This window comes from Chroicocephalus ridibundus, chromosome 7, assembly GCF_963924245.1.
Source record: "Chroicocephalus ridibundus chromosome 7, bChrRid1.1, whole genome shotgun sequence".
Lineage (NCBI taxonomy): Eukaryota > Metazoa > Chordata > Aves > Charadriiformes > Laridae > Chroicocephalus > Chroicocephalus ridibundus.
Window position 1 is genome coordinate 18,201,498 of NC_086290.1, and position 25,391 is coordinate 18,226,888.

Here is a 25,391-nt window from a genome sequence, read left to right on the forward strand (position 1 = left end):
CCCTGATCCCGCTCACACCGCCCTTTCGTCCCCATCCATTGCTGGGACGGGCATCGTGGCGTGGCACCTGAAGACTTGGAAGGGGCTTGAAGAGAGACGGGAGCTCCGGGACGCAGCGGAGGGGCCGCCTTGGTTGTCTCCTTCGAGGCTGGGGCAGGGGAGGAAGAGGAGGGTGGAGAAAGAGGAGGAGGATGGCGGATAGGGGAGGGGGATGGCGGAGAGTGTCCCGCCCGCTGGGAGGCCCGCACCCAGTGGGCGTGGCGATGGGCGGGACAGCGCGTGGCCCCGCCCCCGTGACGCTGTGCCGGAAGTGGGCGCGGCGGCGGCCGCCGGTGCCGGTGCGGGTCCGCCATGGAGTTCCCGGACCTGGGCGCCCACTGCTCCTGGCCCGCCTGCCAGCGCCTGGGTGAGGGAGGGCGGCGGCACCGGAGGGGCGGCGGGGCGGGGACACCGGGCGGCGGGGTCCTGGTCCCGGCCGGGCGCGGCGGCCGCAGGCCCGGGCCTAGGAGTCGGGGACGGGGCGGGGGCCGGACGCCCGGTCGGTGTGGCGGCGGGGGAGGAGGTGAAGGGCGGGTGGTGCCGCCCGGGCTGCCCTTGGCGGAGGGGCGCGGAGCGGCCGCGGTGTCCGGTCCTTCCCTCCGCACGGGCGGAGCCGGGGCCGGTGGCCCGACTGGCTGTGACCGGCGGGACAGGGACCGGGCGGGCAGCCCGGCTGGGGAGGCCGAGCACGGCTGTGTGCCCCCTCCGGAGCTCCCTCCTTCCCCCGGGGCGCACGGCGGCCGTTATCCCGGGTGGGTGAACCCCGCGGCAGCGTCGCTCCCCTCCGCCTTGCGGCCGGCAGCCGCCGGGGGAGCTCGGTGTTATTCCGGGGTGCTGCTCCTGTACCTGGGGGGGGCACGCTTTGGGGAGGAGCCCTAGGCATTTCTAAAGACGTAGCCATGGACCTGCAGCCCATTAGTTTCCCTGAGCGGGGGAGAGGAGCGGCCGTGGCTTTGCAGCGGGTCAGGGCTGTGCTTTCGGGGGGTCAGGGAGGCCACCCCCCGCCTCCCCCCCGGGCTGCAGGCGGGCAGCCCCCACCTCTCAACGTTCTCTGCCCGTGGCGTCTCCCTGCTCCCAGACTTCCTCCCCCTGAAGTGCGATGCCTGCGAGCAGATCTTCTGCACCGACCACATCGCTTACGCCCAGCATGACTGCACCTCTGCCTACAAGAAGGTGAGCGTGGAGGGGTCCAGCGGAGGTCTCGGGTGCACAGAGCTGCTGAGCGTTCCCAGCCGGCGGTCGGAATAGTTTGTGACTTCTTTGGTCACTTGGGCAGTCCCCCAAGTGTGGAGGTATCCCCAAAAGCCAAGATCTTTATCTTAGTGCTGCAAACTTCCAGCCCACCCTCTGCCACTAGTTGAAATGGTTTGGACATCTCCCAGCCCTGCTGTCTTCCCTTCCCAGAGCGTGTGTCCACGCCTGTCACAGCTGCTGGGGCAGAAGCAGCCTCGTTGGAGGGTGGTGAGCAGGATCTCAAACCACAGGTGATGCCGTGGAAGCCACGGCATGCAGATCCTGATAGAGAGAGAGACGGCTGCACAGCACTCAAGGTGGCCCAGCTACCTGCTCCCAGCCCCCTTCTCTTGTCCCTACAGGATGTGCAGGTCCCCGTGTGTCCCCTCTGCAACACCCCGGTCCCCGTGAGGCGGGGGGAGATGCCCGATGTTGTGGTGGGTGAACACATTGACCGTGACTGCAAGTCCGACCCTGCACAGCGCAAGCGTAAGGTAGGAACCCAGCGCTCTCCACCTCGCTGCTGAGCTCCGCCGGGTCCCTGACAAAGGCCGGGGGTGGGGTAAAAACAGCACACGACTCGTCCCTGCCCGATGTTGTCCTTGTTTGCTCAGGCCGAGGGCAGGAAGGGTGGGTGAGCTGGAGGTGCGTCCATCTCCAGGGCTTTGTGGTGCGAGTCCAGGGCTGAGGTAGCGATGGAGTGGAGCTGGGCAGCCACCTGGGACGTGAGGATGGGAAACTGCACGCTGCCATTAGGAAAATGCAATCAGCAATTAGCTGCCTCTTCTTGCCAGGAGAGGAAATTGCCGCAGGGAGCTGGGCCTGCAGGAATCCAGCCCAGCAGCAGCTGGAGGGCTCTGGGCTGTCCCCACTGCCCTGCCAGGGCAGGCAGGAGTCCCTGGGCGAGGCGGTCTCTCTCCTGCTCTGCATTCTGTGATTATGGAAACCCTCGTCTGTAGAGACCAAAGCACTAGTAAATTACTAATAAACTATCTACAGAAAACTAGTATTTGGGGACAAACTCCAGAGCCCCACAGAAGTGGTACTGGGAGAGAAAGCTGGTCAGGGCCCAGAGCCTGGCATAGAGGGAAGGGACAGGGCATGTTCCTTTTCACCAATTCCACGTTGTCTTTCAGATCTTCACCAACAAGTGCATGAAGCCTGGCTGCAAGCAGAAGGAGATGATGAAGGTGATCTGTGACCAGTGCCACAAGAACTACTGCCTCAAGCACCGGCACCCCCTGGACCACGACTGCAGCGGGGCAGGACGTCCCCTCTCCAAAGCAGGGTGAGGGCCCGGGGACAGACGGGCTAGCAGGGACGGGGCTGTGTTTGCAAGATGGGTGCCAGGGAAGAAGCCCAGCTCCTCCTGGCGCCTTGTCTGGGGCTGCTGCGTTCTCACACTCCCTGCCCTGGGTGTCGGCGTGTCCTCCAGCAGCATTAAGGTTTGTAGAATCAGCACAGCTGTATGCACAGCCTCTCCCCCCTGTAGCAAAAGCCACTGGTGCTGCCTGGTGGTTGTTTCGCTGTTTGCCCAGCCCCTTATTCTGTAGCCGATGGTTTCTGCCTATCCTGGCACAGTGTTTCAAGGAGAGAAACAGCACTTGAAACTCTTGGGCATAGCTGAGCCACAACATGGGGACTCTTGGGAGGAGGAGGAGCAGGGAGGCATCTTGCTTATCTAGTGTCATGTCCCTGGGTATTCAGTGTCCGGGGACGGCTCGTGATGGTAAAACAGTTGCTCACAGGCGTCCCGTCTGTCCTAGGCACGCTGCGGTTGTGAGGGCCCAGGCATCCTCCTCCAAAACAGTCACCGCGTCGAGCAGTGGAGCTGCCCGGCCAGCAGACAGCCCCTCTTCTCCAGCCTCTGCCAGGTATGGTGACGGCCCGACTCGTAATTCTGAGATGGACGTGACCAGGCTCAGCTTGGCTCCCTGTGGGATGCAGGAGCGACAGCTCCCCGCTACCTGTGCGTCGGCAGGGCTGCGTACCAGCCAGGGCTCCCTGCCTTGACAATAACCCAGCTTCTCTCCTGTTCGCAGAGGAGGTAGAGCAGCTGCATCGCAGACTCGCAGCACCTCCCCTCCGGCTGTCATGCTGCAGAACGGGCTGGTGAGTGGCCTGGCCTGGGTATTTGGGGTGGCTTTGGGTGGTTCCTGTGCCCTGGGGAGCTATTGCAGCAACTGCTTTGTAACCCCTGGTCTGTGGGTGACAGCAGTGCTCCCCAGCTGGGCTTTCCCTGGCAAACAAGGATCCCAGACACTTAGTGGGGTATCAGAGTTTGCTCTGCTGCTTGCGAATGGCAGCTCTCGGCTGTGCTTGGTGCTCAGCTTTCTCTAAAGGGACAAAGCGCGCTGGCTGTTTTTCCTGGGTGTTGTCTTTCTCTTCTGCAAGCCAAGGGCAGAGGAGGAGGCTGGAAGCTACTTCCCACTGGCATTCCTAGCATGCTCCCTGCAGTAGCAGGCAGGGCTGCATTCCCTTGGGCAGGGGGAGAGAGAGCTGCAGGTCTGCCCTGACCCCAAGGCCTTCACCTTGGCTGTGTCTGGCCTTGGAGAAGGCAGATGTGCCCACCCTTGGCCGGGGAAGATTGTGCCGGCCGCCTGTCCCTCAGGGCTGCCTCCTTCCACCCCCGACCAAGCTGGTGATGAGATGTTTTGTTTCAGAGTGAGGAAGAGGCACTGCAGCGAGCTCTGGAGATGTCCCTGGCAGAGTCCGCACGCAGCTCGGCGCAGCCACCCAGGTACGGCCCAGGGACACGTGGTGTCACGCCCCAAGCCTGCGTGTGAGAGGTGCCCGGGGCAGCATCATGTGGCTCTGGGCTGACGTTCCTCTCAGCACGTGGCTCCAGATGATGCCTCTGTGAGGCTCACGGGGGTAAAAAAGGAAGAGTCCAGAACCATCATGGAGCTCTGTTGAGCGAGAAAGCCCGGTGGGGTGCTGGGAGGGGACAGTGACTGCCAGCACAGAGTAGGGCAAACCATTGTCTGACTGCTTGTGAGTTAATGAGCCTGGCTAGAGCGTGACAGAGGCTGAGCAGGGGCGTTCACAGAGGACACCTGGGAGCCCATGTCCTCGGGCACATTACCTGGTGCTGCTAAAAGCACCATCTTACAGACTGGAGTTACCATGGTTCTCCTTGCCCCAGGGTGCTGGCTGCCAGCCCCAGCCGGATGCTCTGGTCCCTCACCAACCCCTGGCTTGTTCAGGGTGACCCTCAGTTGCTCCCTGCCCTTAGCTGTCCTGGAGGGTTGCAGGGATCCTGCCACCCCGAAGGGCTCTGTGTGCTGGGCCGGTGAGGTTTGGGGAGCCTGAGGCACACGATGCACCGCTGTCCCCAGCAGCACGCAGGAGGAGGAGGATCTGGCACTGGCCCAGGCGCTGTCAGCGAGTGAAGCTGAGTACCAGCAGTCGCAGCGGCAGGTGAGTGAGGCTGGCTGTAGGCTCCACACCGTGGTGGGGTCGATCCCAGCCTGGCTGTGTCATGGTGGGGGTCTTCCCTGGGTTCTGCTGCCTCTGGGCTCTGTCTAGGGTCACTTTTCTCACCGGGAGGGCAGCGTCAGTGTCACTGCTGAGCACACAACCCTGGGGACTTGAGCACTGGATGTGCCCCCTTGTAGGACAGAGGAAACAGCTTGTCTTCCCTTGTTCACTGTGCGCTGCTTCTGTTCCAGACGCACGGTTCAAAGCCATCAAACTGCAGCATGTCGTAGGCAGGCTGTGCCAGTGGACGTGGCATCCTGCTTGTGACCTGAGGAGCAGCTCTGGCCTCCCACGTGGATGCCGTGGGGTTCTGGCCTGGACATTGACAAGAAGAGCCCCCCGCCAGGGACAGCTCATCTCCCTGGGGGCTGTAACCGAGCCACCAAACACACATTGACACCTCAGCCCTAGTACCTGTATAAAATCAGTGCAGCAAATTGCTGATGCTCCTGAAGAGGTGAAGACGGTGCAGGACGAGGCTGAGCACACACTGACCAAAGCAAGCAGCAGCCCACGGTGTGCATTTAGCCACAGCTGCTGTGGCCGTGTCCCAGCGCTTCTGGGACTGTGGGGTGAGGGCAGAGCTTCCCCAGAGGGGAAGTGCCATGTGGGGGACATCTCTGCATGCGCGGACATACAGCTGGGATGCGGGAGGATGGATTTCACGCTGCAGGGAGGGACAGGCCAGCCCCTCACCAAAGAGCAACTGGGGCTGGGCCAGTCTCTCACATGGGCACGGCACAGCTGGATATGCAGCCTCCCGGCAGCGTGAAGGCAGCCCCTTCCCCACTCCCCGTGGCCCTGGTGCCTCCCCTGGCGTTTGCATGCACAAGAGCACGTTGGGCCTTATCCAACTCGGCTGGGGCCCAGGACCTCTCTGAGACTGAATGGAGCTGCATTTCCTTTCTGATTTAATTTAACAAGGGCCATTAACTGAAAAGTAACCTCAGCAGTGACTTGACTGGGCCGGCATCGCTCGTACGGGAGGACTGCATCTGCCTTCCTGCTCCTGGCTGCTCTCTGCTGCCATAAACTCTCCCAGGGCCCTGGTTTATTGCTGCTGGGGCAGGAACACCCTCCTTCCAGCTATGCTGCGGGGCGTCCTCTCCTGGGGAGCAGCAGCACAGAAACCCTTCTTGCAACTGCAGCCCTGAGCCTGGAGCCAGCCCTTCCTTGCTGGTGTTTGGAGCCAGGAGCTGGGGTGCCGGGGGCTGCCCTTGGGGTGGGGGGGATTCTTACAGCGGGGGATGTAGCTGTGCAGGGCAGTGCTGTTTTCCCACTCCCTCTCTTGAGCTTCCCTGCTGGAAGTGCTCCTGCCTGTGAGGCTGCATCTGGTTCTGCGCAGGGCTGGGCTGTCCCGCTCCGAGCAGCAGCATGCAGCCGGTGGGGGGGTTATCTGCTGGCAGTGCCTCCCCGGGGCGGGAGGTGGGATCAGGCTGGGCTGAGGGAATGCTGAGACTTTGTCAAAGCGCTGCTTGGGAGAAAATAAAAGCATAGCACGAGCTGCGGAGGTGCTTTGGGGGAGCTTGGTGTCCAGCCCAGAGTGGTGCAAATCTGCGGATGGTGGCATGAGGAGGTGCAAGGGGGGGGACATGTGGAGGTGAAGGGGGCACCAGCTGCGCTTTATCCTTCCTTTGCCACTGGAGTGCAGCCCCCCCACCATGCTCGACCTTTCCTGCAGGGATGGGGCAGGCGCTGACAGCCTGCTCTGCCCCTCGCCCAGCTAAGCCCAAGGAGCTCAACCTGCCGTTTGACTCCAGGGCACAGGCAGGAGCCCTGCCTTGACCCTGCCCAGAGCACAGCCCCCCTGGGCGGGGGGTCCTGCAGGCATGTACCCTGCCCAGAGCACACAGGCACGGAGCTGGGAAGGACCTGGTTTAAGAAACTACACAACAGCAAAACAAAGGAGTACAAACGTAGTGGAGTGTCCAACCCAGCCCCTGCAGCTCCTGGGGCATGCACGGCCCTGGCCAACAGCTGGCAAAGGGGTCCCTGGCAGTGCGGGGGCCTGGGACCCGGGTCAGTGTCACAGCAGAGTTCCCGCCCGTGCTCATGGACCCTTCTTGCTGCCTGGAGGCTTCTCGGTGCGGCGCTCCTTGCTCTCGCCCTCGTCCCCAGCCTGCTGTTGCAGCCACATGCCGGCATAGACGCCACCTTTCTGCAGCAGCTCCTCGTGCCTGTGGGGAGAGCGGAGGGGTGCAGGGTCCCGCGCTGGCCCCAGAGCCGAGGAGGGGGTCCCTGAGGGCAGAGGGTGCCAAGCCCTCCCCCTGTGCTCACCTCCCTCGCTCCACGATGCGCCCATCCTTGAGCACCAGGATCTGGTCTGCGCCGACCACGGTGGAGAGCCTGCGGGTAAAGGCAAGGTGTTAGCCTGGCTGAGAGGGGAGAGGGACCCGGGGCGGGGGGGTTTGCACAGTACAAGGAGCCACAATCGCAGGGGCCGTCACCTCCTGGGCAGGAGGACAGGTCTGCAAGTCCCTGTGCGGGGGCTGGCTGGCTCAGAGAGCTCAGCACCTCCCGCATCAGCTTTCCCACCCCCCATCCCTACCTATGTGCCACAACGATGGTGGTGCGGTGGGCGCAGACCTTAGCCAGGGAGGCCTGGATGTTCCGTTCGGTCTCTGTGTCGAGTGCGGACGTGGCCTGTGGAAGAGGCAGGGTGTGGGGAAGGGTCGCGGGCAGCGCAGGCAGCTACTGGGGCAGGGGCTGCTGCTGCAGAGCCGGGCGAGGCTGGGCTGGGGGCCGTGGCCGTTACCTCGTCCAGCAGGATGATGCGGGGACCCTTCAGGATGGTGCGTGCGATGGCGACGCGCTGCTTCTCCCCCCCGCTGAGCTTCAGCCCCCGCTCCCCCACCTGGGTGTTGTATCCTGCAGGTACAAGGGCAGGAACGTGCTGCGCTGGTGCCCTACAAGATGGGGATGGGGACCAGGGCCCTGCTGCATGGAGGGGGGTCCTGCCGGGACCACGTTGCTGCCTGCCACAGCCTCAGCCCATCCCTACCCAGGGCTTCATTTAGCCCTGGGGGGACGGCAGGGGGAGGCAAAGCAAGGCAAAGGGTTGCACGGGTGTCCCCGTGGGGGATGTCACGCAAGGACACCCACGAGGGCAGCTACATGATCATGGGGGACACCCTGGGACTGCAGGGGAGGGCAAGGAAGGGACCGCCGGGGGTTCTCACCATCGGGGAAGGAAAGGATGCGGTCGTGGATGTCAGCAGCCCGGGCTGCCTCCTGCACCTCCTGGTCAGTGGCCAGGATGCGTCCATAGCGGATGTTGTTGGCGATGGTGTCGTTGAAGAGCACCGTGTCCTGGGGCACCACCCCAATGTGAGCGCGCAGCGACGCCTGCTTCACCTGGGGAGGCGGGGGGGAGGGCTCAGCCAGACCTCCCCCAAAAAGAACCCCCCCCCCAAACCACAATCCTACCCCTCAGCTGTGAGCCCAACACACCATCCATAGGGTGTCTGCTCCAGGGTCTCCCCTGGACCACAGGCACCTCCACCCTGCCGTGGGGGGACCCTGCCGGTGCCCCAGCTCTTCCTGGGGAGCCCTGGCCAGTCTCCAGCAGTTCAGCCCAGGGGTCCCACAGTTGCCCCACTCACCCCACTGACAGCATAGACATCAACCATCAACGGGGCTGCAGGGGCTCCGTGCTCACCCCTGCCCTGGGGAGGTGCCAGTGCCCACAGCAAGCGATGCTGTGAGGCCCAGAGTCACAGAATCACAGAACTGCCTAGGCTGGATCATCAAGTCCAACCATCAAGCTAACTCTGACAAAAACCATCACTAAACCATGTCCCTAAGCACCACGTCTACCCATCTTTTAAATACCTCCAGGGATGGTGACTCAACCACTTCCCTGGGCCATCTGTTCCAATGTTTGATAACCCTTTTGGTGAAGAAATTTTTCCTAATATCCAGTCTAAACCTCCCCTGGTGCACCTTGAGGCCATTTCCTCTTGTCCTGTTACTTGGGAGAAGAGAGCAACCCCACCTCTCTACAACCTCCTTTCAGGTAGTTGTGGAGGGCGAGAAGGTCTCTCTTCAGCCTCCTTTTCTCCAGACTAAATCCCAGCTCCTTCAGGTGCTCCTCATGAGACTTGCTCTCCAGACCCCTCACCAGCTTCGTTGCCTTTCTCTGGACCCATTCCAGCACTTCAGGGCCTTTTTTGTGGTGCGGGGCCCAAAACTGGACACAGCACTCAAGGTGGGGCCTCACCAGTGCCAAGTACAGGGGGACAATCACTGCCCCAGTCCTGCTGGCCACACTATTCCTGATACAAGCCGGGACGACGTTGGCCTTCTTGGCCACTTGGGCACGCTGCTGGCTCATATTCAGCCAGCAGTCAACCAATACCCCCAGGTCCTTTTCCACCAGGCAGCTCTCCAGCCCCTCTTCCCCAAGCCGGTAACGCTGCATGGGGTTGTTGTGACCCAGGTGGAGGACCCGGCACTTGGCCTTGTTCAACCTCACACCATTGGCCTCGGGCCGTCAATCTGGCCTGTCCAGATCCCTCTGTAGAGCCTTTCTACCCTCAAGCAGATCAACATTCCCGCCCAACTTGGTGTCATCTGCAAACTTACTGAGGGTGCGCTCGATCCCCTCCTCCAGGTCATTGATAAAGATATTAAATAGAACTGGTCCCAGTACTGAGCCCTGGGGAACACCATTTGTGACTGGCCACCAACCGGATTTAACTCCATTCACCACAACTCTTTGGGCCCTGCCTTCCAGACAGTTTTTTACCCAGTGAAGAGTACTCCTGTCCAAACCATGGGCAGCCAGTTTCTCCATAAGAATGCCGTGGAAGCCAACATCCACAGCCCCCAGGTCCCTGGAGGCCTCCCACCCTCACCTGGGAGATGTCCTGCCCGTCGATGCGGATGCAGCCACCCCGAACGTCGTAGAATCGGAAGAGCAGGCGGATAATAGTGCTCTTCCCCGAGCCCGAAGGTCCCACCTGCATGTGGAGGTAAAGGGACTCAGAGACACCAGAGACCCCCAGTCTGCTGGAGGCCAGGGGCTGGGCAGGGAAGGGCTGTCCCCACTGGGGGTCTGTCCTTCCCACCCCCATATTTCCCAACCTTCTTCCCCCATCCCATCCTCCAGCAGTGAACCTACACCCGAGGTCCCACTCTCACCAGGGCCAGGGTCTGCCCAGGCATCACAGAGAAGGAGACGTCCTGCAGGATTTCTTTCCTGGGAAAGGGAGATGGAGAGGGGCTCAGGGCCACCTCTGCTGCCCCGCATCCCCATGCCAGGCCCCATAGCCCAACTCATCCCATCCCACCACCCTGTGCCCGCTTCGCCGTACCCATCCACGTAGCTGAAGTGCACGTTCTCAAACTCGATCCGCCCAGCCTCCAAGCGCAGGTCACCAGCATTCACCGCATCCTTCACCTGCCATATAGTGAGATGCAGCCTCAGAGCCAGCCTGTCCCCAGGGCAGGATCACAGGACCATGCCAGGGAACGAGGTCTGGGAAAGTGGCACCCACCTCCTGCTCCTCATGGAAGAGCTCGAACATGTTCTCCATGTCTACAAAGGAGTTCTGGATCATCCTGGAAGGGGGAAAAGTTCAGAGGGAAGGGTTTGGGGGAGCACGTCCTGACCCAGGTGCCCATGAGGAGGGCGATCCCAGGCACCCTCACAGCTCCCGGCGTTACCTGTAGTAAGTCCCGAACCAGTTGAGTGGTGTGTAGAGCTGGATGATGTAGGTGCCAAAGAGGACGAAGTCCCCCACCTGGAAGGGACAGGGGAAAGGTGTCCATAACCGACAGCCCCAGGGCCCCACGGCGGGCAGGTGCTGCCCAGGCTGGCACCAGCTTTACCTGCAGCTTATTTTCGGTGACAAAGTAGGCACAGAGCAAGGACCCCGCCAGCAGCCCCAGGCCGATGACCAAGTTCTGAGTCTGGTTGAGGAGGCCCAGCGAGGCGCTCACCTTCCATTCCGAGACCTGGAAGAGGCAAGGTCCTCTGGGATGCTGCCGCCTCCAAACCAGACCCACGGTGAGCTCCACGCTCCCCGCAGGTGCCCGTGAGGCTCAGCTCCTTCCTCCCTGGTGCTGCTGCTGAGCACCCTGTACCTGGTACTTGATGATGGCATCGTTAAAGCGGTTCACCTCGTAGCTCTCCGCATTGTAGTACTTCACCTGCAGGATGTAGAGCTGGGGTCAGTGTCTGGATCAGCCCCCTCCCCAGCGCCAAGCAGTGCTCAGCTCCCCGCCACTGCCTACGGTACCGTCTCAAAGTTGAGGAGCGAGTCCACGGCCCGGGACTTGGCCTCGTTGTCCCGCGTGTTCATGTCCCGCCGGTACTTGGTCCTCCACTCGGTGATGAAGATGGTGAGAGCTGTGGGCAGCAGGGGGCTGTGTCAGCAAGTGCCTGCTGCCCCACAGCCCAGCACGGCACCCCCGCACCCCAACCCCCCCACTCACTCAGGTAGAGGCTCATACACACAAAGATGATGAGGCCGAACCAGGCGCTGAAGACCGAGGTGAAATATACGATGCCGATGACGATGTCCGCGATGGTGGGGACGATGCTGAAGACGATGTAGCTGGGGGGTGGGAAAGGGGATGGAGCATCAGCCTGGCCCGGTGGGGCTGCCCGGCCGCCCCCCGCCTGCCATGGGCACGCTCTGACCTGAGCAGGCTGTTGATGCTGCTGGTGCCCCGGTCCACGCTGCGCAGAACCTCGCCGGTGCGACGGCCCAGGTGCCAGCGCAGGGACAGCCCGTGCAGGTGGGCGAAGAGCTGCACCTGCACCTGCCGGTTGGTGAACTGCTGCACCCACACCCACAGGAAGGTGCGCAGGTTGCTCACGAAGCCGGTGGAGCCTGCGGGGCACCACGGGACCATCAGCGGGGACCGATGCCACCGGGGCACACGGCCAGCTCAGAAAGCCCAGCTGGACAAGAGGGGTTTGGGATGGGGGCCTTCCCGCTGCCCCCAACCCTGCTTGCTGCTGCCAAGAGAGAGCAGCAGTGATGGGGGCATAAGGGCATCCCTGAACACCCCAGCCCCGGCACGATGTGGCCCACGTTGTCTCTCCCCAGCGCCCCGTCCTTCCCAGTGGTCCTTACCAGCACCTCCGCCCTGCAGGAACTTCAGCCCCACGTAGATGCAGACAGTCCAGGCCAGGGTGTGCCAGGGAGCGCCCACCGTCAGCTCGTTCACTGGGGAGCAGGTGGCATGGGTCAGGGCGGAGGGGCAAGGAGCATCGCCGGGTGCCCCATGGGAACCAGCCCCAGCACCCAGCGCTGGTCCCTGACCCCATGGACCCTGCTTCTGCCAGGTCCCTGCTGCCCCCCAGGTCACTCGTGACACCCCCCAGCACTTTGTGATGCCGCGAGCAGCCTCACACACTGATCTTCAGGCACCTCACCAATGTTCTTGTAGTAGATGGGGACGAAGACATTGATGGCCCGCTCCAGCCCCATGAGTGCCATGCAGAACAGCACCAGCCCCTGCAGCCGGTAGTTGCCCCTCGGCCACATGTAGGGCACCAGCAGCCGCAGCTTCCTCCGGAAATCCTTCCAGGTGGAGGTGGTCCCACTGGCGTTGGGCAGGAGCGGCTGGGAGAGAGCAGAGTGAGGGGTCACTGCCCCAGCACCCCAGGCCAGCTTGCAATGGCCCCGGGGAACACCCCACCAAGAAAACCAGCCTCATCCTCCCAGGGTCCCTGGTCCATCCTCCCAACAGTGTCGCATCCTGCTGACAGCAGGCAGGGAGCTTCGGCAGTCCTAAACCTCACTCTGTCCTGGTCTCCCGAAGATGCTGATCCCAGGGCAGCTATATTTCCATTGTGTCCCCAGCTCCTCCCCGGCCACATCCCCAAACTGCTCCAGCCCTGGGACTCACCTGGCTGTTCTCCACGTCTCGCTCCTCCTCGTTGATCAGCAGCATGTAGGGCTTGCGGGGCAGCCCCGGGGCCTTCATGCCCAGGATGAAGAGCATGAACGTGCAGACGTAACGCAGCAGCCAGAAGCTGAACTGCACCTGGATGGAGAGCAGGGGGTTAGCGCTGGGCTCGGGGCCGAGACACGTGGCAGACGCAGGGATGCAACCCGGGAGCATGCAAACCGTGGCCATGGCAGGGCATGGCATGCACATCCCACCCCAGCACCACGATGCTGCAGCCTCCCCCAGCAAAGGGCGCCATCCCCCTCCCCAGCCCACAGCCTCCCCAGCCTCCCCACCCCACCTTCTGGTTGGTGTCCTCCAGCGCCCACCACCACAGCGGGCTCCTCCAGCACACCAGGGTCAGGTTCTCGGCAGCGAAGGCCAGAGCCCAGAAGAGGAGGAGGACGGTGCCGTGGCCCCGCGTCCGGTCGTGCGCCAGCACCCGCGTGTGCTCCAGCTGCAGGAGGGCTACGGCACAGCCCCAGCTAAGGGCCCAGAGGCAGGCGTGCAGCAACATGTACCCGTAGAGCCGTCCCGGGCCTCCTACTTGCCACAGCAGCCCGACGAAGGGCTGCAGGGCCAGGAGCAGGGACAGCAGGACCTGGCTGTGGTAGAGGCGGGAGCGGGGGATGTACTTGGGCTCCATGGCACGGCCGAAGCGGACGTAGCAGGCGTACTGCAGGGCGCCCAACAACAGGCAGACGCTCAGCAGCACAGCCGGCACTAGCGTGAAGAAGAAGCAGGGCTGGAAGCCCTGCTGGACCCAGGCCTGGGCGATGGAGCTGTTGCCCTCACAGTAGCCCCCCAGCACCGCCATCCTGGTGGGTCACCGGCTGCGGAGAGAAGAGAGGCTGGAGCAAGGTCTCGGGATGGACTGTGGGGTAGGGCTGCAAGGAGGGACCCTCGGGGGGAGGGACACTCGTGGGGACAGGGGCAAGCACCACTGGACACAGACACACGGGGACACACACGCAGCCATGCACACAAGCTGGGCCAGTTCTGCAGGGGGACGGACATGAGCACCGGCACAGGATCCGCTTGTGGGGCCTGGCAATGCCCTGGGCAGGGGGGTAACACTGCACCGGGCCCCCCAGAGCCACCGGGGCCCTTGCGGGTGCAGTCGGACACGGGGAGACAGAGAGAGCCGCGGGGACAGGAAGGCAGCGGGGTGCTGGGACGGGTTTTGAGCTGGGGGAGGGCAGCAACGGGGGCAATGCAGCGGCGGGGGGGGGAGGGCATAACGCAAGGGGATGCACGGGGAAACGCTGGGGGATGCGGGAGACATGCAAGGGCAAAGGCGGGGACACGCGTGGGGACACGCACCGGGGATCGCACCCGCAGAGCGAGGGACAGGCCGGGGCCAGGCAGGGGCAGTGCCGGGGCAATGCCCGGCCGGTGCCGCCGCCGCTCGGCCCCGGGACAGGCGCCCCCGGCCCCGCCGCCCCCGCCCGGTCCCCTCACGCCCACTCACCTGCCCCGGCCCCGCCGGCCCCGGCCCCGCTCCGGGCCCCCGCGCCGCCGCCAGCCGCCGCCAGCCGGGCCCCGGCGCCGCTCCGCTCCGCCCCGCTCCCCGCCCCCGCCGAGCTCCGGCGGGCCCTCCCCGCTGCCGGCACTGCGCCCTGCGGCTGCAACCCCCCCGGGGAGGGGGGGGGGGGGCCGGTGTGTGTCCCACTCCTCCCCGCCCCCGCCGGGCCCCGGTGCTGCACGGAGCTGCGTCCCCCCCCCCCTCCCCGAAGAGATGGGACCGGGGAAGGTGTCGGTGGTGCGGGACGAACTCCCGGCTCGGGGACCAAAGCGGGGGGGTGTTCCCCGAACAGGTGGCACCCCCCTTTATCGCCGCCGCCAGCCCGGCCCTGCGGTGCCGAGATAGCTCCCCCCCGCCCCGGCGAGGGCCCTGCCCGCGGCAGAGGTCAGGCAGGACGTTCCCTGCCATCCCAGGGATAAATATAGCCCCTGCCACCCCCCCGCGGCCCCCGGCACTGAGCTGCGGGGAGCTCCCGGCCTGGCAGGCACCTCGCAGCCTCCTGCCGCCATGGCAGGCACCGGCAGGTCTGGCTCCCTCCGTGGGCAGGTCCCGGTGGGCTTCACGGTGCAGTGGGACAAAGGGAGACTCGGAGGCGGGCAGGGATGATACAGCCCATCTTTATTAGACAGCCATACAGCTGTACAGCGAGGGCATGGGGGGGTGCGAGACCGCGCTTCCCGGGGACCCCCCGCGCCCACACGTCCCGGGGAAGGGAGATGAGGAAGAGTGGCTTGCCATGCACATGGGACACCAACGACACAAGCACAACATGCGGCAAGGGCTCCTGCCTGCTCCTGCCCGGCCTGTCCCCTCCTGCCAGCCCAGGGAAAGGCACGAACTCTCCCCTGCCTGCCCCAGGGCACCGCCAGCCTTCGGCGGCAGCTCCCCGGGGAAGCCCAGAGTCAGCGTCCCGCAGCCCCAGGGAGGATCACCTCCCTGCAGAGTATGCCACTGGAGAGCTTGGCTTCCTGGGAAATTTGCTTTCAGTTTACCTTCACCATGCCATGCCAGCCCCAAGACGGAGCTGCTGCGAGGTCGTTGGAGCTGGTCGTCCATGGAAGGACCCCAGGAGCACCCTGGCCCATGGTCATGCTGTCCAGCTCAGTCCTGACCCCAACAGTGAAGAGCTGAGCTGAGCCCCATTAACATGTGCCGTTTTGTCTCTTACAGAGCCCAGAGCAGTCGCAGTTCCGCTCCATCCCTCCCTGTCATAGCAGGGAACCTACTACCCCCAAAGAGCCTGCCCCTGGGTGAGCACCCTGGCCCTGCTCATGCCCTGGCCACCCGGGGGCAGGTAGCCCAGGAGCAGCCGGCCCAGGCTCAAAGGGCAGAGGGCGATAATCCTGGCAGGGGAGGAAAGGCGGCCATGGACTCCCAGGACAGCAGAGGAGGGCCTGCAGTGCTCGCAGAGGGCATGGCAAAAGCAAGGATCCCCTCCCCGAGGCAAGAGGAAGGAGGGAGGGGGAAAGCAAAGCCTGTCAGGGGTTAGCGGGGATGCAGATCCTCACAAGCTGCCACCGGAAGAGGAGGGAAACCAGAGTCATGGTGGGAGGGTCTTTGTCTGAGGCCAGGCTGCACAGCCAGGATCCTGATCTCCTCCACCTCCACCACCCCAGGGCTGGGCTGGGGTTTGTCTCTCCCTTCTGGGTTCAGGGCACCCCTCCTTGCCCACATCCCCCCAGGCACAAGCCAACTGTTTGATATGTGGTTTCCACAGCAGCCGAAGCCATGTTGCAAGCAAAAGGATGGTTTCAGAAGGGAAGGGGGAGCTGGGACCCCCCAGGTGAGGTGTCAGATGCACCGAAGCCTTTGCCTGGGGAAGAGGAAAGGCCTGATACCACAGAAACAGCCACATCAGGAGGACAGACCTGATGCACCACAGCCTGGGCATGGGGAAAAGGCCTTTATCACACCTGGGGGAAGGGAACTGATACACAGAGCACAAGACCTTGAGGGTGGGCGCCGAGGGGGCTGCGAGCACTCCTGGGAGATGCCGGGCTGCCCCACCTCGGGGTCTCTTTGGCACTGCAGGAGGGCCCGCTAGCAACCCGCATCCCCTGGGTGCCGTGCATGGGAGAGGATGCTGCTGCCCTAGCCCAGACACGGCACGGAGGCCGTCAGCCGGGAGGGATGTCAGGGACCCAGGACTTCCACCCCACCGACCCTTCCTTGTGTGCAGGGGGATGGGTCAGCTGTCGCGAGAGTTGGGGAAGAGCTGCAGCATCCCCAGATTCCATCCAGAGCTGTTCCCACCAGCTCTAGATCCCACCCCTACCCACACCAGCAGCAGCCAGGACCCATCTCTCTGCAAGGTGCTGGGGCAGAGAGGTGGGCAACTGCCTCACTGCTGTCCTGCTCCAGGATGAGGGCCACAGCACTGGTCCTCTCTGGGAGGGCAAACATGGTCCTGGGCACCTCCCCGGGGCTACAGGCAGGGCAGATGTGGTGCTACAGGCTGAGCTAGACAACCCTCAACAAGTCCCGCCATCATTTTGGAAGCAGGTCCCAGCTCCGGGCAGGCATCTGGAGCTGGTGGCATCTCACATCCCTTTGAACAGCAGCTGTTGCTGCCACCTCCAAGCCAGTCCACAGCTCCCCAGTGCTAGTCCTGTCACGTAGCTTTCGCAGGCTCTGCAGCGATCCTCCAACATGGACGACACAGATGTGAACACAGACACATGTATGTACTCACACACGCATTCACCCCACAAGAGTCAGAGTGGTGTTGACTTGACACACGGCTGGACACAAGGTGCCACCGCAATGCCACCGGCCTGGCAGTTTTGTCTCTTCGGCAATTGATGGCAATAAAATGGAGCCCAGGACTATCCCATCCACTCAGGACGGGAGAAGAATCAGGCTGACGCCACATCCTGCTGCCCAGGCGGCTCCCAGACTGCAACCCCCACGAGATCCCCAGTATACAAGGCTATACCTGCAAGACAGAGAGGGCATGTGGCACCTATTGGGACCATCCTAAGTACACGTTTCCCCTCTCAGCCACAGCCTTCACCCCTACCTTGTGGATCTGCGGTGGAAGCTCATCCTCTGAGCTCTCCTCCGGCACAGGCTCTGGGTGTCTCGCTGACTGCCCATCCTCAGCCCAGCCTCCCAGAGGGAGGCGGGAGAAGTGTGATGGGGCTCTGTGTACTGTGCCTGGGTCTGCAGGAGAGGCAAGGAGGAAGATTAGTTACCTGGAGGACTGTCAGTCTCTGTGGGCCGGCAGGCAGCTCGTGCCAGTCCACACAGGGCATCAGTTATGGGGCTTTGACCTGGAGCTTGGACATCTGCCCTGACTCTTGTACCTGTGATGCCACCGTATCGCCGCTGGAAGCCGGTCTGCAGCGTGGCCGTCTCTTCAGCAGGCTGCCGCGGCGAGGAGAAGGGGTAGCTGGCAGAGCGAGGGATAGGGACGGGGGCACCCCGCTGAGCATCCAGCTCCTCATGGGCGCTCTCCCCGCTCTCGTCACTCTCTCGCCGGTGCCAAGTGTGCCGCTCGGGCTCCAGCTGGGCATGCTGCTTGTGCAACTGCAGGCCAAAACATGAGTGAGTCAGCTGTGTGGGAGAACCCAGATACCTGAACACACCCTCTCCCCAGCACTGTACACACACTGGTCTCAGCTTTCTCACATTGGTATCCCAGTCACTCCAGACAGGGCACCCCAGTCCTGCCTGCCCTGGCCCCACACCCCTCTCGCTGGCCCAGCTCCGGGCTGCTCACCTCATGCATGTAGAGTGCGTGGAGACTCATCTCGGTGGAGGCGTACTCCGACAGGATCATGCTCTGTAGTTGACCCTCCCAGGCGCTGCTCCCCGAGCTCACGGTCCTCGCATCAGCACTGCCATGGGACACACAAGTGGTGTTTGCTGCCCAGGTACCCCCCACACCACCCAGCCCCTCTCCGCTCTAATGTCAGGCTTGCGGAGATCCACTCCTGGGCTGGGCAGGAGCAGGCCCTCTGTAGCACCTCCCCAGATGCACATGGTGACTAGTCCTATGATGGCACTTTCTCATCCCTACCACAGGTTTCTCACCACTGTGGCACGTACAGGAGAACACCAGAACCCCAACACTTCCTTTGGGGCTAGCCTAAGCACCTGGGCCTAACTCTGCTTATGAACATGTCCCTTGCTGTCCCTGGCTGCAGAGACAAATGTCACTGTGCACCTAGGACAACAGGATGGCAATTGGACAAGGGTTTAAGGAATTTGCAAGGTGTCCGGCCGCCCCTCTCCAGCCTGCAGCTTACCCAGAGGCCGTCATGGCACTGGCTCCCCGAGGCTGGGCTCCCTCTCCATCCCTTCCTGCCGTCTGGAAGCTGCTGGGAGGCTGCTGGGCAGACTGGAGCGGGGAGAAGGAACGCAGGGCTGAGGCCACTTCAGAGAGATGGCGGGAGGCCTGTCCATCCCGGCCCATGTGGAAGCCCAGTACTGAGGAGCCCGCTATCACATTGGCAATCAGGCTGTGAGGCTGTAGGGTAGAAAGGGAGAGAATCACTGTCGTGTGCAGATGGAGGGCTGATCCCCACCAGCGGCAAAGAACTGAGGCACTCCAGCTCTCTCAGCCCCTCTCTCACTTCTCAGGGTCCCAGGACAGCCTGCTGCCTTCTCTAGAAACCCAGCAGCAGTCCCAACTAGTGCGGATCTATCACATTTGCATCCCCAGATATAGCCCAGGCAAGGGCAAAATTGCCCAGATTATCAGTTTGCCAGCACCCTGCAAGAACCCCAATAACACCTCACATCCACCCCAGCACCCAGCACCTCTGACTCCGACTGCAGGGACTGGATGGAGCTGAAGAGCGCATTTTCGGGGAGCACAGCCTGCTGAGCCAGCGCCACGCTGCTGTCCCGGTGCACCCGCTCCTTCAGGAAGCCGATGAAGGCCGTGCTCTCGCGGGGCGGCTGCCACTTGGGGTTGGTGATGGCAAAGTGCATGAGGGACAGCTCGGTCTTGCCGTCCTCGGCCTGCTGGTAAATGGAGGCCTCCGTCTTTCCTGCTGACATCCACTGTGGAGCACAGACATGTAATGAGGGACAGGATCTGCTTTACATCCCCACAAGGCTTGGGAATCCTGCAATCAGTCTGGGGAAAGCATGCAACACCCAGCACAAGCTGGGCCATGGTTCCATACGTGGCAGGTGCTACACCAAAAGCCCCACACAAGTTCAGCCCTCACAGCCTGGGGAAGAAGCAGCAAGCACAGCATGTTCCACCTCCACCCCAGAACATGCATCACTGGAGAGGAACTGGAGAGACAGGGACTCGTCACAAAATACGAAGCTGAAAGCCTCATCTTGCACTCTCCAGCTCACAGCAGGAGTGACTACAGCCAACAAATGACTGTTCTTAACCGCTTCCTGCCACAGTGAGTCCACCCTCTCCCTAGATCGTGGCCCTGTCACTAGGGAGTCTTTCCTGACAACCTAAATTCCCAGGCACAGGAAATAGATGGATCTCCTTTCCCTCTGCACTAGATTTTACATAATGGAAAATGCTTCCCATCTGCCTGAGGCTGCCTGTCTCCTGGGCACAAGCAGCCCAGCTTCTTTAAGTCAGTTCTCAGTGGTCACCCTTTCTAAATGCTCAAATATCCCCATTTCTCTCTCCTGAGAACACAGGACTCTTGGTTGTGAAGACAGGCAAGAGTATCAAATAAAGAAATAACACAGCCCGGTTCACAAAATAATAGGTTAATCACAGCTGGGCCACAAGAGCCTTCTGGGGCTGATGACCTGTGTTGGCAACCGCAGACACCCACCACAGAGGCAGAGGCAGGTGGCTGGGCTGTGGGCTGCCATGATCAGAGAGTTACAGCCTCTCCCGCGTCTAAAGGACCAGACACACTGGTTGGGAGCCCAGGCTACTCTCTCACTACCCACAGAACCTACCGCTGGGTGGCCATGCTGGCGCACATCCATCTGGGCAAAGGAGCAGGTGTCGCCCACACCCACCACCTCCACAGTGAAGTTGCGGAAGAAGTCAACGATGTCCAAGGACTTTGGACGCAGGCAGATGATGAGGATGAGGGGGGTAATGATGGGACTCAGGAGCTCCTCCAGGATGAAGACCTGAGCACAGAGATGATAGGCTCAGCGCAAGCTTCAGAATGTCAAAAAACCCACAATCCCCAAACAAGCCCCTAGCTCCAGCCTATCTTCTGGGGCAGGGTGTCTCTGAGAAAGCTGAGTTGTTCCTCTGCCAGTCCAGGAGCTGCTCAGCTCTGTGGCAGCTTCTTACTCCTGCAGGTATGGGGGTGAGTCCCCACCCCAGCCCTCTGCAAGCCAAGCTCACCGCTTTGTACTGGAAGAGCTGGGCAAACTCATCCCTGGTTTCGTAGCGGTGGGCATTGCCCTGCCAGTGGTCAGGCATGTAGTGTATATGTGCCAGGATGACTCGCAGCAGCTGCTCTGGGCAAAACACCAGGTGCTGGTCAGGGATGAAAGACCTGTAGGACAGGACAGGGAAACATCACAGCATCACACCTCAGTTCCTGGGAGATGTCATCTGGTGACCAGCCCGTATCACAGCTCCACCTGTAGCGTTCCAGCCCAACCCAAACCTTCCTGCCAGCCCAGCCTTGGGGTGTTGCTGGAGCTATACATATCCCTCATATCATACAACCGCTGCACCCAAGATCATCACTACTCCCTCTTCTCCTGCCTGCCCTTGACTCTCACCAGCCATGCCCTTCCCTCGGGCAGATTCACATCTGCTTGCAACCAAAGTGCACGTTTGCATGGATGGCTGTCAGCCCCACAGCTCCCCACAATGCTGCCAGGTGCACGTGGGCAGCACAGACCCACCTCACCTGCACACCGTGATGCCCACCCCGAGCAGGGTGACTGTGGTCAGGACGTGCTCAACCGCCAGCACGTCCTCATCATAGATGGTGAGAGCGATGAGCACAGCCAGGATGGAGCCAGCAAAGAAGGCCACGTTCTTGGCCACGATGGTGAGAAGCGGGGAGATAAAGCAGTTCATGTACTTGGAAGCTGGCTTGTACCCCTTGCTGAGGCGTGAGTGCAGTTCGTGATCCAGCTCGTTGAAGTGACGGAGGTAACAGCGGCCGTAGAGAGACCAGCAGCGGGCACCCAGGCTGCCCGGCTCCCGCTTCAGGATCTCTGTGTAGCTGAAGAAGGCGTAGAGGATCTGCCAGATGAGGATGAGGGGGCAGAGGAGGAAGTTAGCAATGCCAATCAAGAGGATGCGAGTGCTGAGCTTCTCAGCCAGCTCCAGGCGGTTCCCAGCCCGCTTGTACTCAGCCTTCAAGCTCCACTCATTCTCAAAGAGGGAGCCGGGCCCCCAGAAGAAGATGAGCTCAAAGTTGTACTTGAGCCCACGTGTGTAGAAGACGGTGTCTCCCAGCAGGGGTAGGCGGAAGCGGATGGGCAGCAGTGACTTGTTCACCATGGCCACCATGTAGTTCTTGAAGCGGAGGATGCGGTGGTAGATGTCCAGCTCTGTCAGCTCCTTCTTGTGGATGCAGATCTGGTGCTCCTTCTGGATCTGCACGATGCGGGCCTGTACCTCCTGCCAGGTGTAGTAGGGCAAGGTGGACTGGAAGGGGGGAAGCAGGAAGGTTAGGGGCAGGGTGTGTCCAGGGACAGAAGCTGGGCTGAGCCCACTCAACAGCAGGACCCAGCGCACCCCTCAGGGTGCTGATGAAGCACAGGCAACACCAGGAACACGAGGCACCTCCCTGCACCACTTCAGCCTGCAGCGAGCAAAGCCCATACCTTGCCCCGGTGCCCTTTACCCTGAGATCAGTGCAGATGACTGTTTCCCAGTCACACACCAGCTGCCTTGGAGGCACGAACAGAGCTCCAGGCTCCCATGGGTCCTCCCAGAGCTGCCATTTGAATTCAGCAGGGTGATACAAACAGGGGAAGGGACTTAAGCAGTGTCCCAGAGGGAGCCTGCGGAATAGCTGGGGACAAACCAAGCCTCTTGGTTCACCCCACCTTTCTCAAGAAAGGTGTCTCCTCAAAGGATGCACACACCTTTTGATGTTGTCCATCAGAGCAAGGACTCTGGACTAGGATATATGTGCAAGCCTCAAACCCCATCTTCGACACACCGATCTCCAGTGTGGTCTCCACCAACTAGGCAGCTCCGTGCCTCAGTTTCCCCCAAAGTGAAAACGGAAGACGACGTTGTCCACAACCCAAGGAGGTATGAGGGTACCCTCGTTTATGCCTTCTTTGTTGAAAGGCATCACAGAAAAGGCCATGACTGAAGAATAAACCTATTGGATGGCAGATGGCAGAGGTGTGTGCCAGCAGGCAGAGAAGCAGGCGGGGCAGAAAGGGGTTAACACAGAATAAGTTGGCTGCTGGAGAAGAGGCTGAATGGAAACCTGTGCAGTTATGAAGCAGAGGGAAGAGTGCTCTGGTACAAGGCTCTCAGAGAAGCTGTCTCCAGAGAGCAGTGAAGGCGCTTCTCACCACCCAATAAATGCCTTCTGCGTCCCTTAGCGTCCCCGCACATGGCCCTTGGCCCAGCTACTTACCATGGGAATTTTGAGGGCATTGATGTAGAAAGAGTGAATCTCCCAGTAGCAGCAAATGTTGTAGATAAATTTGACAAGTCGGTGGATCCAGAAAACCCCAGCTATCACCAGGATGCAGATGAGGAAGCTGTTTGCCTGGATTCTGCAAGCAAGAAGAGGCAAGTAGTGGGAGACAGGCCCAGGCAGGTACCCTGAGTACCTGAGAAAGCAAGAGCAGTGGCTATCATGTCCTCCGCTGCCCCTACCTTGCGCTGCAGACATTTGGAGGCAGGAAGGCATCTGGCAGAGTCACCTTAATGGGCTCACTGGGATGCTGGCTGTGATTTACTGCTTTGTTGGCAAAGAGGATGTCGTAATCAACACAGCTGATAAGAAAGGTGGTAAATGCCACCACAAAGATGAACTGCCTGTGAAAAAAGGGAGCAGGCATGAGGGAATCACCCTTCTGCCCCTCAAAACATGAAGCAGTCAGAGTCACGTGTCATGGAGATGCATTCCCACAGCCATGGTGTCATGGGCACCAGTTCCTCAAAGTGGAATGCAGGTTTGGGGCATGGAAAACCCTAACAAAGGGGAGACAGGACATCTACAAAGGGAGCTTTCCCACCCAACCAGCTGCAGGAGCTCAGTGAATTCCTGTGGCTGTTCCCCAGCAGCTGTCACAGCCCCAACAGAGAGGGAACCGCACTTACATGAGCTCAAAGATCTCTCCAATAAGCATGCAGGTGAAGCCATTCTTCTGATGCAGGTTATAGACGTGAAAGCTACAGTCAAGGAGAACAACCTGGAGACCCCTTCCCTCTGATGAAGGATGGAGAGGCTTCTGTCCAACTGGCATCTGCGGCTCCCCAGCCAAGTCTCCCTCCACCACCAACGGAAAACCTCTCCCACCCCTACTCATCAACAAGCTGGTTCCCCACTGCAGGGAAACACACTCTGCCCAGGTAAAGCCCAGCTGGGATAAGAGGACTTGGATCCATCCAAGCTCCTTTCTCCCCACAGCCAACACTCAAAGGGGGATTCTGTCCCAGCACACAGCAGAAACTCTGCCTGCCCTCAGGCTGCTCAAGGGTAGAGTGGGACAACACAGAGACAGGCAAAAATGCATTTAATACCCCTAGCACCTGTGACAGGTACCCCCTACTCCAAAAGCCTGGTAATGTAGTTAGCATACCTAATGCCATTTTATAAGGCAAACAGCCATTCTCTGTGATCGAACAGGTCACCTATTATTTCCCTTTCCCTCATTATCAGGCCCTGAAGGTCCTGTGAACCAAGTAGACAAACCAAACAGATTTCTTCTTCCCCTCCTGACTGGCCTCAAGATTCCTGGGCACGAGGCTGATTACTCCCTTCCATGCCAGCCTTGAAGGTCCTAGGCACCCAGCCAACCCAATGGCAGTAATGACCCCGTCACAGAACAGGGAAGTGTAACAGCACACAGAGCACTGTCCACAAAGTCAAGGAGTTACAAGTCCTAAGTGGGAACTTGGACCAGAACTGCTGCTGGACAGTGAGACCCAGGGCTGCGCAGCAGCCAGTGACACCCCCAGTGTTGTCTGTTTCCTCTTGAGGATTGAGTGACTCGTATTCTTTCATATGATTTTTGAGTCTAGATTATGATGGTTATACTAATACAGCAACCCATGTATTAAAATATGACCGGACCTGCTGACAGTCCAGGCAATTAGAAACCATAAGCTAAGTCATGCTATAAAATTATGTACTATGCTACTTGTAAAATTGTACTACACTGATTCTGCTTACGGAAATCCTGTGCTACTCTGATTATAAATGCTATGCTACGTCAATAATAAACTCCTGTTACGAAAATAAAGCTTTAATTATAACCACAACTTAGTACCATCATCACTCTGCCAAGGACGCCTAAAAAAACCTGTCTGTCCCCAGTTTTAAGTGACGGCACTCCACATGCACAGGGGTTCTGCCATCCCCCAGCCTCTCTGGAGCGGTGTGGTGTCCTAGGGGAAGGGGCAGACGCTGCCCCAGCTCCGAGTTACACCAAACCCCGTGTTTCCACTAGCACTGAAAGCCCAGGAGACGGTGGGGTACATCCTGCCCTGCGAAAGGATATGCGAGAGAAGAAGAGGTCAAGGTTCTCGATGTGATGCCACGGAGCTGAAGAAGAAGAAGCAGTGCAGAGTGAGGGATCGCGACAGGCACAACCCCACCTCGGCTGTGGGACCGGTTTGGGGCTTCGGGGGGCCCGGGGCCGGGCCCCCCGAGGCCCCAAACCGGCCCCACAGCCCCGGCTCCCCTCGGTCCCTGGCTGCTCCCCCCAACCCCAACCACCTGCACCAGCCTGGATCTGCCCCCCTCTCCCCGCAGCCCGGATACCACCGGTCCCCGCGGCCTCTGCCGCCTCACGCTTCCCCACCCGACTCCCCTCAGGCTCAGGCTGCCCGGCGGCGGGGGAGCAACGACCGGGCAAGGCCTCAACCCCCAGTGCCCGCTACCGCCGCTCACATTTGGCGCCTTCGGGGACGTGGACGAGCAGGTCGCCGCCGCCGGGGGGTGACTCGGTGGAGGAGCTCTCCAGGCGCTGGTACTGCGTCTCGAAGTGGGCCATGGCGGGGCCCGGCCCCGCGCCGCCGCCGCCGACACCGGGCCCGGCCCCGGCCCGCTCGGCCCCCGCCCCGCGAGTGGCGGCCGCGCCGCCCAATGGCAGTGAAGGG

At 61.3% G+C, this 25,391-nt stretch overlaps 3 protein-coding genes across 5 annotated transcripts; 1 reads left to right on the forward strand and 2 right to left on the reverse strand.

Annotated features, from left to right (window-relative positions):
* The first annotated feature begins 95 nt into the window (after positions 1 to 95).
* On the forward strand, positions 96 to 6,482 carry ZFAND2B (zinc finger AN1-type containing 2B). Of its 2 annotated transcripts, none has more exons than XM_063342283.1 (9): positions 96 to 406; positions 1,118 to 1,212; positions 1,635 to 1,766; positions 2,409 to 2,560; positions 3,039 to 3,146; positions 3,315 to 3,384; positions 3,936 to 4,012; positions 4,611 to 4,692; positions 4,944 to 6,482. In XM_063342283.1, the coding sequence occupies exons 1-9, from the start codon at positions 352 to 354 to the stop codon at positions 4,980 to 4,982; spliced, it is 810 nt and encodes a 269-aa protein (XP_063198353.1). In that variant the 5' UTR covers positions 96 to 351; the 3' UTR covers positions 4,983 to 6,482. The 2 variants fall into 2 exon arrangements, with proteins under 2 accessions (XP_063198353.1, XP_063198354.1); XM_063342284.1 differs by having other exon boundaries at positions 4,614 to 4,692.
* A 132-nt stretch (positions 6,483 to 6,614) lies between these two features.
* Positions 6,615 to 14,261, reverse strand: ABCB6 (ATP binding cassette subfamily B member 6 (LAN blood group)). The gene is made up of 20 exons (XM_063342276.1): positions 14,129 to 14,261; positions 12,959 to 13,490; positions 12,616 to 12,753; positions 12,140 to 12,329; positions 11,838 to 11,930; positions 11,399 to 11,591; positions 11,191 to 11,312; positions 10,995 to 11,104; positions 10,840 to 10,905; positions 10,585 to 10,710; positions 10,420 to 10,496; positions 10,251 to 10,314; positions 10,068 to 10,153; positions 9,895 to 9,952; positions 9,609 to 9,713; positions 7,932 to 8,106; positions 7,508 to 7,620; positions 7,301 to 7,395; positions 7,030 to 7,098; positions 6,615 to 6,929 (listed from the first exon to the last, which is right to left on the reverse strand). Exons 2-20 carry the CDS (start codon positions 13,472 to 13,474, stop codon positions 6,803 to 6,805), a joined length of 2,523 nt encoding a protein of 840 aa, XP_063198346.1. The 5' UTR covers positions 13,475 to 13,490; positions 14,129 to 14,261; the 3' UTR covers positions 6,615 to 6,802.
* A 519-nt stretch (positions 14,262 to 14,780) lies between these two features.
* ATG9A (autophagy related 9A) lies at positions 14,781 to 25,367 on the reverse strand. Of its 2 annotated transcripts, XM_063341518.1 has the most exons (14): positions 25,183 to 25,367; positions 24,791 to 24,834; positions 23,388 to 23,452; positions 22,941 to 23,102; positions 22,696 to 22,837; positions 20,995 to 21,743; positions 20,478 to 20,631; positions 20,075 to 20,254; positions 18,947 to 19,192; positions 18,433 to 18,653; positions 17,904 to 18,021; positions 17,488 to 17,710; positions 17,202 to 17,344; positions 14,781 to 17,117 (listed from the first exon to the last, which is right to left on the reverse strand). In XM_063341518.1, exons 1-14 carry the CDS (start codon positions 25,283 to 25,285, stop codon positions 17,112 to 17,114), a joined length of 2,556 nt encoding a protein of 851 aa, XP_063197588.1. In that variant the 5' UTR covers positions 25,286 to 25,367; the 3' UTR covers positions 14,781 to 17,111. The 2 variants fall into 2 exon arrangements, with proteins under 2 accessions (XP_063197588.1, XP_063197589.1); XM_063341519.1 differs by lacking the exons at positions 22,696 to 22,837; positions 22,941 to 23,102; positions 23,388 to 23,452; positions 24,791 to 24,834; positions 25,183 to 25,367 and adding an exon at positions 22,187 to 22,334.
* Positions 25,368 to 25,391: the final 24 nt, after the last annotated feature.

Coding starts and splice junctions, on each gene's coding strand:
- ZFAND2B (XM_063342283.1), top strand. CDS start 352: ATGGAGTTCCCGGACCTGGGCGCCCACTGCTCCTGGCCCGCCTGCCAG. Junction 3,385..3,935: donor TCATGCTGCAGAACGGGCTG/GTGAGTGGCCTG, acceptor GTTTTGTTTCAG/AGTGAGGAAGAGGCACTGCA. Junction 4,693..4,943: donor ACCAGCAGTCGCAGCGGCAG/GTGAGTGAGGCT, acceptor CTTCTGTTCCAG/ACGCACGGTTCAAAGCCATC.
- ABCB6 (XM_063342276.1), bottom strand. CDS start 13,474: ATGGCGGTGCTGGGGGGCTACTGTGAGGGCAACAGCTCCATCGCCCAG. Junction 12,330..12,615: donor GAGACGTGGAGAACAGCCAG/GTGAGTCCCAGG, acceptor GCTCTCTCCCAG/CCGCTCCTGCCCAACGCCAG. Junction 6,930..7,029: donor CGCATCGTGGAGCGAGGGAG/GTGAGCACAGGG, acceptor CTCTCCCCACAG/GCACGAGGAGCTGCTGCAGA.
- ATG9A (XM_063341518.1), bottom strand. CDS start 25,285: ATGGCCCACTTCGAGACGCAGTACCAGCGCCTGGAGAGCTCCTCCACC. Junction 24,835..25,182: donor CGTCCCCGAAGGCGCCAAAT/GTGAGCGGCGGT, acceptor CTTCTTCTTCAG/CTCCGTGGCATCACATCGAG. Junction 22,838..22,940: donor CCAAATGTCTGCAGCGCAAG/GTAGGGGCAGCG, acceptor TCTTGCTTGCAG/AATCCAGGCAAACAGCTTCC.